The following is a 10,690-nucleotide window of genomic DNA, read 5'->3' on the forward strand; positions in this document are numbered from 1 at the left end:
AAAAAAATCTAGTTCAGCAACGATCAGCAGCCCAGTCCTGTCTGAACTCACATGTCACCAAGCATGCCATCCTCAGTGCCACCCCGGCCTGAGACACACAGGGGGCAGACCCTCCACACTGGGCAGCTCTCCTCACTGCCTGTATCTATTTCAGGGCACAGTGAAGCGGCTCTGATGTTCTCAGGAGTGGGGCTGGCGGCTCTGATGTTCCTCCTGGCCACTGCAGCTGCTGTCAGAGCAACCAGAGAGAGAAATAGGTGGGACTGACCTGACCTGGACTGTATTACACTGGACTGGACTGTATTATACTGGACTATATTACACTGGACTGGACTGTACTACACTGGACTGTATTACAATGGACTGGACTGTAATACACTGGACTGTATTACAATGGACTGGACTGTATTACACTGGTCTGTATTACACTGGACTGTATTGCACTGGACTGTATCACACTGGACTGTATTACACTGGACTGTATCACACTGGACTGTATTACAATGGACTGGACTGTAATACACTGGACTGTATTACAATGGACTGGACTGTATTACACTGGTCTGTATTACACTGGACTGTATTGCACTGGACTGTATCACACTGGACTATATCACACTGGACTGGACTGTATTACACTGGACTGGACTGTATTACACTGGACTGTATCACACTGGACTGGACTGTATTACACTGGACTGTATCACACTGGACTATATTACACTGGACTGGACTGTATTAAACTGGACTGAATTACACTGGACTGGACTGTATTACACTGGACTGTATTGCACTGGACTGTATCACACTGGACTGGACTGTATTACACTGGACTGTATTGCACTGGACTGTATCACACTGGACTGTATTACACTGGACTGGACTGTATTACACTGGACTGTATCACACTGGACTGTATTACACTGGACTGGTCTGTATTACACTGGACTGGACTGTATTACACTGGACTGTATCACACTGGACTGGACTGTATCACACTGGACTGTATTACACTGGACTGGACTGTATGACACTGGACTGTATTACTCTGGACTGTATCACACTGGACTGTATTACACTGGACTGGACTGTATTACACTGGACTGAGTTACACTGGACTGGATTACACTGGACTGGACTGTATTACACTGGACTGGACTGTATTGCACTGGACTGTATTACACTGGACTGGACTGTATTACACTGGACTTTATTACACTGGACTGGACTGTATTACACTGGACTGTATTACACTGGACTGGACTGTGTTACACTGGACTGGACTGTATGACACTGGACTGTATTACACTGGACTGGACTGTATCACACTGGACTGTATTCACCCCCTCCACATTTAATTGTTAGAGCGTGAAATCAGAATTGATTTAATCAGGAGTTTGTGCTACTTATCAACACATTAAATGTCCATTATGTCAAAGTGAAAAATATAATCTGCAAATTGTTCTAAATTAATTACTAATACAAAAACAGAAAATAATTGAATGCATAAGTAATCACCCCCTCTGCTCTGAAACACCTGATTGAGCTGTGGAAACCAATTGTCTTTAGAAGTCACGTAATTAGCTGAATGCAGTCCAGCTCTGTGCAATTAAGGTGTGTCACATGATTTCAAATGAAACACACCTGGCTCTGGGATGTGATGTCATGCCAGCCCGAGCTCCTGGGAGGCGAGAGGTGCTGAGACAGGAGGCGCTGCGAGACACAAACTCCACAGCTCACAAAGGCTCACCTCCTCCCCAGTGCCGAGCCACGACTCGCCGGGCCAGTAGTGGGGCTGGCCATGTGTGGGAGCGTGTGCAGAGGGATGTGCGTGTGGCCCACAGACGTGCGGCTCCTCCAGGACACGGCTGCACCCCGCCGAGGGAGATCTTAACACTCGGCTGCATTCAGAGCGATTGTGTCACAGTCAGCAGCCCCGCACACACACTGCCAAAAGTCCGATTATTATTTTTCTGTGTAGAAGAAATTCTTCCCTGAAGATCTGTGGGCCAAGAAATGTTTTCTTGGTGAATTCTTCTTGGCTATAGAAATGTATTCTCATCGCATGGTTATGTCAAATTCCAGTCAGGATTTACTAGCAACAACAAATGATTTCTTGTGTCTATAAATGATTCCAATGAAATTAGTTGCCTGATTTCTGATTACCAAACAAGAGACTGGTTTCTTCTATCAAGAGAGAAAGTTCTTACAATAATACATTATTTATTGTGTTCAGAAATTATTCAAATTACTTCCTGAAAAACAGTGATTTTAAACTTGATTTTCTAAAGATCTAATTGCAAAAGTTTAAAATCAAAGGAACAATATGAAGGATGCAAAAAAAATACAAAAACTTTTTATACGAGACATTACACAATACATATCGATATAATTGAGTTTTTAATCTGTAATAGGACTCATACCAATACCTTTACATGCCGTTATGGAGTTGAGTTTGAACTGAATGTGTTACTTCCAATTTCATTTTATGAAACAGCATTCAAATACACAATGAGTACAAACAATGAGTTAACAAGTTTATTACAATAGTAATAAAACATTATATACAAAATGCTTTCACAAAATATCGAAATGAATAGGTCAATAACCTCTGTGTTTTCTAATTATCTGTCAGTGTTTTCCGTTTTCGAAAGCTAATTCAAGCATTCGCTGGAAGTTCCTTCCAGTCTGCAGTCACCATCGGCGGTCCACCATCTTCATTAGATATTTTTCCAAATATAAAACCATAAAATAAAAACCATCTCCTGACTTGGCAATGTTTCATGTTATAGTTTTGATGCTTTGACATTGAAAGTGCATGGGTCATATAAATAATATACACTCACATTAACAACGTTTTCATATAAACCAATGCCCCAAAATGCACAAGTGACACCACCGACTATTGATTGCCAAGGCACAAGTACAGAAACTGCACCAAAATGCACATCCATCATTAGTGAATAAGGAAACTAAATAGATTATTATTCTCATGTTGATTTACCTTTGATCTTTGTTGCGTTTTAAGTGTAAGTCTAAAATATTTGTGGTGTTTGTACTGACTTCTTTAAATATGCTTTCCTTTTATTTTTAACCCCTTGTTACATTTACTTAGTAGATATTAGTAGATATTCGATTTGTATCTGCTAGGACTGAAATATTTACTGCAATAAACAAGCTCAGAAGAATCTCGAGAAATCTCCTTTGGTAAAATTCTCACGCCAAGAGAAATCAAGATGTTTTTGGTGCTGTTGGAATTACTAAGCATTTTTTCTTGTTACAAGAATACTCTTCTTCTGGTAAGAATGTCAAGAATTCACTTTTGGTAGTGCGCGCACACACACACACACACACACACACACACACACACACACACACACACACACACACACACACACACCTCAGGCTGGGTCCCTGCAGCCAACTCCACAACCTAAAGACAGGAAACACGTTCACTTTTTTCCCCACTTTTTATTTTTAAAAAGACAAGAATGTACACAGACCCAAACTCAAACCAAACACAAATAACAGAGGAACTAAACTGACTAAATGAGACTGATAGACTAGACTGTCTCTGTCTGGGCTGGAATAGACTGTGCCTGACGGTCACTGGTCCCTCCTCTCTACATACCTGCACTGACACCTCCGGGACACGAGGGGGAGACAGGGGCACACTGATGCAGGAGAGAGGGAGCATCCGAGAGAGAGAATCTGTCCCATATCTGTGATAAGACAACGCGTGTGTATACACTCACACACAGTCTCCCGTCTCCCTCTGTCTCTCTCTCTCATTCTCATTCTCACTCCAATTTTTACTCCTCTTCTTCTCTCTCACCCATTCTATCCCCCTCTCACTCACTCAGTAGCTCCCAGCTCCAAGGCCACCTCTCTCTCCCTCCTCCACCTCTCTGCATCGTTCCCCCTCACGTCCCCCTCTTCCGCACTCCCTCCCCTCTCCTCTCCTCTCCTCTCCTCTCCGTCGTTACTCGTACTCCGCGATCAGCACCATCATCCAGACGCCCATGAGCAGAGCCAGGATCTCCAGCACCGACTGGACCGGCCCGGACCGGCTGGCCAGCAGCTCGGGCAGCACCGTGACCGTGGCGATGTACACGAACCCCCCCGCCGTGAAGGGCAGGATCCAGGAGGTGGCCGCCGCCCCCACGCCCTCCGCCAAGAGGGAGCAGGCGGTGCCCGCCAGCGCGCCCAGAGCCGTGAGCAGCTGGAGACACATGGCCTGAGAAAGAGGGAGGGAGAGAGAATTACAGTCCCAGTGCATTAACTCACAGCCCAGTCCAGTGATTGCACTCAGGACAGAGAGAGTAGAGAGAGAGAGAGTCCAGTCCAGTGCATTAATTACAAGCCACAGTGGTCCAGTGCGGTCCGTCATCACCTGCCCCCCCTACCTTCTTCTTGGTACATCCCGACTGCACCAGGATGGCGAAGTCTCCGATCTCGTGGGGCACCTCGTGCAGCAGGATGGTGGCTGTGGTGACGAGGCCCACGGTCGGCCCCGCCAGGAAGGAGGCGCCGATGGCCAGGCCATCGGTGAAGTTGTGGGTGAAGTCGGCGGCCAGGTTCAGATACCCCGACACCTTAATATCTACACACAGGGAAGGGAATGCGGTTTCAATACAATAACACTGAGTGACCAATCGGACACCACAGAGCTCTAACACCGCACTGAGAGAGGCAGAGACACAACGAGGTGCCAAAGCACAGCAGCCCCGAGCTGCAGGAGGCGCTGCTCAGACTCGTTAAGCCGCTGCTGAGAGCCGGTGTTTCCCTGAGCTCTGGAGTCAAAGACTGATCATCCTGATTCATATAAGTGAAGACAAATTCGACCCAAACAACTACCAGGGCATCTGTGTGAGCAGCAACCTGGGGAAGGAGTTCTGCAGCATCATTAATGCCCGGACACTGGCCTTCCTCACCACACAGTGTCAGAGACAGACACATCCGACCGCATTCACACCCTACACACCTCATAGACAAACATGTAATACAAAAACGAGGTTAAATATTTGCTTGCTTTATTGACTTTAAGAAAGCATTTGATTCAACCTGGCACAACAGACTTTACAGGCTCCTATGAAGTGGTGTAGGGGTTGAAGTCTATGACATCATAAAGTCAATGTACTGGGAAAATAAGTGTGCAGTGAAAATTGGGAACTCAAGATCAGAGTTCTTCAGTCAGGGCCGTGGGGTGAGGCAGGGCTGCAGTCTGAGCCCAACACTGCTCAACATCTACATCAATGAGCTGCCACAGTGTTGGAGCAGTCTGATGCCCCGGCCTCACCGTAAATGACACTGAAGGTAAATTCCTGCTCTACAGACAACCTGGTGCTGCTGTCGCCCACAGATCAGGGGCTGCAGTAGAGCCTGTCATTGCTGGAGCAGCACTGTCAGACCTGGTCCCTGGCAGTCAACATGAATAAACCCAGAGTCATGATATTCCAGAAGAAAGCCAGATCTCAGGGACATGGGTACCGCTTCACTGTGGGCAGCAGCACCCTAGAGCACAGCACCAGCAACACACACCTAGGTCTGCCCATCAGTGCCTCAGGGAGCTTTAACCAGGCAGTGAACTCACTGAAGGAGAGGCACGCTGGGCTTTTCATGCCATAAAGAGGAGGCTCTATAATATCCATCCTCCTGTTAGAATTTGGATTTAAACAAATCCAAAGTATAATTCAACCAATAGCCTTATACAGCAGTGTGGGGACCAATCACCTCCCAGGAGATCACAAATTGGCACAAACACTCACAGAAACCCTGCTAGCAGAGTTCTGTACAAATATATTGAAAGTACAGAGAAATACACCAAACAATGCATGCAGGGCTGAATTAGGCCGTTTTCCACTGATTATAAACATTCAAAAAAGAGCACTGAAATATTAGATTCACCTAAAACAGAGCAAATCTAACTCACTCCATTTCAAAGCCTTGCAATAGCAGGAGCTCAGCCCAGAGAAGAGTCCCCTCAGCCAGCTAGTCCTGAGGCTCACTGAGCAGAGCCACACTGCCCACAGTCAGAGCCACGCTCTGCAGGTCAGCTGCAGGACAGCACTGCACAAACAACGCCAATTCGACTGAACCAAATTATACCTCAAACTCTTATCTGGCCCATTGGGAAACCAACACTTAAATACAAAACACACTGTAGCGCTATCAGACCCTCAATAGAAACTACAGCCTGGCAGAATACCTGTGACTGTCAGAAACACAAAGCAGAGGCAGATCCTGACCCAGTACAGGCTCAGTGACCACAGCCTGGCCAGAGAGACAGACCAACATAGGCAGAGCTGGCTGGCCAGAGAGGAGCGGCGCTGTGGTCACTGCGAGACAGGAGAGGTGGACACAGAGACGAGCGGCGCTGTGGTCACTGAGAGATGCCTTGGATCTTTTCTCATGTCTACTGGGTTATTTTCACAAGTCTTTTATTTACAGATTCGTATTTCTGTTTATGAACCTGTTCGTTTATATTATTTATTGTGAATCGTATTGATTATGTAAATGAAAGTGTGTGGTTTACACACATTGGGCTTTTGTATACATGGTGACGCACTAATATGATTCCAGAATCATTTTCTAAAGTTTCCTTGCTAACCCTGTAGTAAAAATAACAGCCTTTATATTACTTGTAAATGCGACACAAAAATCTATAAATAAAAATACTGCAATGCGTGGTGCAGTCACAGGTTTATTTGAAAGCAGTTAAACAAAACAATAATCGACAAGCGCAAAGCGTGAAATACAGCGTTGCGTCTGTTAGCAGAGCAGCGCATCCTGACTGAGCCCGAGTGAGAGGCGGGTCGGTCCGGTGAGCAGCGGCTCTGCCCGCTCTGCCTACAGGCAGCAGCTACACGTGCGCAAACAGAAGTATAAAGTAAAGAACTCAAAATGTGTTATTTCTGTTATTGCATTCATTATCTGTAGTTTATTTTCATCAATGATCTAAAAAGGGTCATGCTGAATTGATGCTGCACTTTGCAAAAACTTTCCAATTTGGAAAATGTATTATGCTTTGAATTGAACTATTTTTGCACTTTGCTTAAAATTTGGATAAGGGCGTCTGCTAAGAAATAAATAATAAATTCATTCTTCATAACTCCCAATTGTTTTGTTTTTTTAATCACATTTTCATAATTTTCCAGAATTTGGACTGTTTTTATTTTGTGATTTGAATTGATCTATTTATTTATGATATTTTATACTATTTTTTAGTTCATACTGTTATTTGTTTTTTTATAATAAAGTTCAAACTGTTGCAATTTTACATTGAGTGCTATATATTTTATACAACATTGTTTTGTATCAATAAAAAAAAAGGGAAAAAAATATATATCATCAGATTAATCGAAAATCGTCTCTCCCCCTCCCTAATTATTGTTATCGGTTTTGAAAATCCACTACTGGCCGACCTCTACTCCTGGCTTGTGAAAAAAAAAAAAAAATTATATATATATATATATATATATATAGAGAGATATATAGAGATATAAAGAGACAGAGACTAGATGAGATCCCTCTCTCACCTGACTGCGGCTCTCCCTCCGGCTTCACCATCTTCAGCACCTTGTTGTTTGCAGTTTCCTTCCCCTTCCCCTTCCCTTTCTCCTTCTCCACCTCCTCCTCACCTGAGCTCTCCTTTGCTTTTGGGGCTCCTGTGGCAGAGGGACAAAGAAAGACACACAATTGACAGATAAAAGATGGATGTCCATCAGAAGAGCGGGGGACACAGTAAGACAGTGACCGTGGGCAGCCTGTGCTCCGTCTCCAGTCGGACACTGGAGCTGTAGCTGTCAGCCCAGAGCCCTGAGACACAGACAGGACCGGAGAGACACAGACCACAGGACAGCAGGAGGTGCGGACGTACCGTGGGAATGGGAGTGTCCGTGGCCGTGGCTGTGCCCCCCCTTCAGCAGCCGGACGAACTTCTCCACGACCAAGAATGCCACAATGCCGCCCAAGACCCACAGCCCCACTGACATCATGTGACCGTGAGCACCCCCTGGGGACAGGACAGAGAACTGCATCACAGAGAGAGACAATCCTGACACACAGACCTCAAGACAGACCTCCGGACACAGAGAGGGTTAGATATCGAAAACGGGTCCCTCTTTAAAACACTGCACTATTACATTTGTGACTGGCAAACAATTAAAATAAACCCCAAGCTAAATGTCAAACATACTACCTGAGTGGGAGTGGCCGTGGCCATGGTCATGGTCATGTGACACACTTTCATGTGAGTGGTCATGTCCCTCGTTTCCGTGGTGAGAATGAGGCTCTGAGAGAGAGAGAGAGAGAGGGAGAGAGAGAGGGAGAAAGAGCAGAGTTAATAAAGACCTCAGAGACACAGACCCTAATACAGACCCCACAGACACTCCTGACACAGAGACACACAGACCCTAATACAGACCCCACAGACACTCCTGACACACAGACCCTAATACAGACCCCACAGACACTCCTGACGCACAGACCCTAATACAGACCCCACAGACACTCCAGACACACAGACCCTAATACAGACCCCACAGACACTCCTGACGCACAGACCCTAATACAGACCCCACAGACACTCCTGACGCACAGACCCTAATACAGACCCCACAGACACTCCAGACACACAGACCCCACAGACACTCCTGACACACAGACCCTAATACAGACCCCACAGACACTCGTGACACTCAGATTAATAGAGACCCCGCTCTCCAGGTGAATGCTTACCCAGTGCGTGGGGAATGAGGTGCAGGAAGGCATCGCCCAGCAGCCCCCCGGAGGCGAAGCTGAGCAGGATCTTGAGCAGGCTCTGGTGCTGGTCGGTGTTGGACTGGACCGGGATCAGGAACAGGATGAAGAACGGAGCAGCGCTGATCAGCAAGGTGGCAACAATGGCCTGTACGGTCCAGGTTAGAAAACAGAACAGAACACAGGTGGAGAGAAATGATACAGGTTAGTGCTGCCAAAGAACAGTGTCAGACTGTCAGTCAGTGTCTCAGTGCAAGAGCGCGTCAGTCTATCAGTGCGGGCGTCAGTGCAACTGTCTCTCTCTCTACCTGAGTCCACAGTTCCACCGATGTCCTCTTTTCCTCTACCTCCCTCTTCACCCTCTCTCCCCCATGTGAGTGAGAGTGGGGCTCAGAGTGAGAGTGAGAGTGAGCGTGCACATCATCGTGGCCGTGCTGGTGTGGCTCCTCTTCCTCGTGAGGGTGAGGATGCGTCTCCCTCTGTAGCTCCTGCAGCAGAGCGTCGTGCAGTGCGTCCTGCGTGTCCTGCTGCGAGGGCAGGTTGGCCTCTGCGCTCCACTTGCTGGCTCCGTGGTGCATCTTCACCCCCTCATCCCGGCCCCCGTGAGAATGGCCGTGGCACCCGCCGGCACCTCCATGGGAGTGGCCGTGGCCATGGCCGTGGTGCGCATGGCCATGACCGTGACCGTGGTCGTGGTGGGAGTGGCCGTGGCCAGGCTGTATGAGGGAGCCCAGAGTGAGCAGCACCACCCCCAGGGCACAGAGTGTAACTGACATGGGGGCACTGCGTCTGTCTGCCACCGTCATGGTCTCCCCTGAGAGAGAGAGAGACAGACAGAGAGAAGCTTACTTGACTATATAGAAGCTGACTGACTGGACACAACAAGAGAGAGTAAGAGAGCGAGAAAAGGAGACCGTCCATCTTCTCTCTTCTGGCAGACACAACAGAACTGAGAGAAACAGCATCAGTACAGAAATACTGGACAGACAGACGGACGGACAGCAGGTGACCGCTGCACAGCACAGAAAGTTCAATCAGCCGAGGAGCATCTCTTCTGCTCTTAGTAAAGACTGCCACCAGCAGCTGACACTCCCTCACTGACCACACAGGGGGTGATACCAGGACACAGTGCAGTACAGTGAGCCGCAGTGCATGAAGAGCACACACAACAGACCACGGGATCATGGGTTAATAATGTCCCCCCGACGGGGACGTGTTGCACACAGAGCGGAGCTGCATGCCGGGACATGCACCAGATATACGCGTTTATATGCACGCATGTTTTGCATGTTTTACACCGGGCGCTATAACGTTTAACAGTTGAAAAGCGCAGTGGATGTTTGAAATAAAGACGAATGTAATGTAATTACTACTTACCAGGGTACAGTAAAGGCTGCTGCTCCTCTGACCGGTTGAGACGAGTGTGTTTTCTTGATGAGATTAATGCAACAATTGCTAAAACAACCCGCTTCCTAGTTCGCGTCCCTGTCTGTCGCCTCTGTTGTGTATTAGCGGCGAGCCAAACAGACGTGGCAGAAAGTGCTGGCACCAACTCTCGCGAGAGTTCCTCGGCTCACTGAGCCACGGCTCTGAAGTATCGCGAGAGCGCCGGGGAACAGGATCTGGAAGCCGGATGCGGGTGTCATGTGGTGAATGGCTGGCGGGGGCCATGCTGTAGCACGCAGCCCGCGGGGCCTGGGGGTGTGTGTGTGAGAGAGACGCAATAATCCAGCCCGGTGCGAAGCGAGGCCTGGGTCGCGCCAGAACAGCCATTCTTCAGTCACATGACCGCCTGGGCCGCTTTGGCGCTGTGTCCCGCCTCCGCTCCGCTGTGAGTGGTCAGGGCTTCGTGTCAGTCATCGCGTTGTCCCGCCCTCGGGTCCTCCGCTGCTGCACTGAGTGGATGACAGGAGTGTCTAACCCGCCGCGA

General features: G+C 47.8%; 1 protein-coding gene across 1 annotated transcript; it reads right to left on the reverse strand.

Moving 5' to 3' along the window:
• Window positions 1-3,451: 3,451 nt before the first annotated feature.
• On the reverse strand, window positions 3,452-10,303 carry slc39a7 (solute carrier family 39 member 7). Its single transcript, XM_066687187.1, has 8 exons — window positions 10,138-10,303; window positions 9,069-9,574; window positions 8,740-8,908; window positions 8,201-8,293; window positions 7,880-8,014; window positions 7,539-7,667; window positions 4,407-4,603; window positions 3,452-4,237 (listed from the first exon to the last, which is right to left on the reverse strand). The coding sequence occupies exons 2-8, from the start codon at window positions 9,564-9,566 to the stop codon at window positions 3,983-3,985; spliced, it is 1,476 nt and encodes a 491-aa protein (XP_066543284.1). The 5' UTR covers window positions 9,567-9,574; window positions 10,138-10,303; the 3' UTR covers window positions 3,452-3,982.
• Window positions 10,304-10,690: the final 387 nt, after the last annotated feature.

The sequence above is a fragment of the Amia ocellicauda genome, chromosome 15 (assembly GCF_036373705.1).
Source record: "Amia ocellicauda isolate fAmiCal2 chromosome 15, fAmiCal2.hap1, whole genome shotgun sequence".
Taxonomy (NCBI): domain Eukaryota; kingdom Metazoa; phylum Chordata; class Actinopteri; order Amiiformes; family Amiidae; genus Amia; species Amia ocellicauda.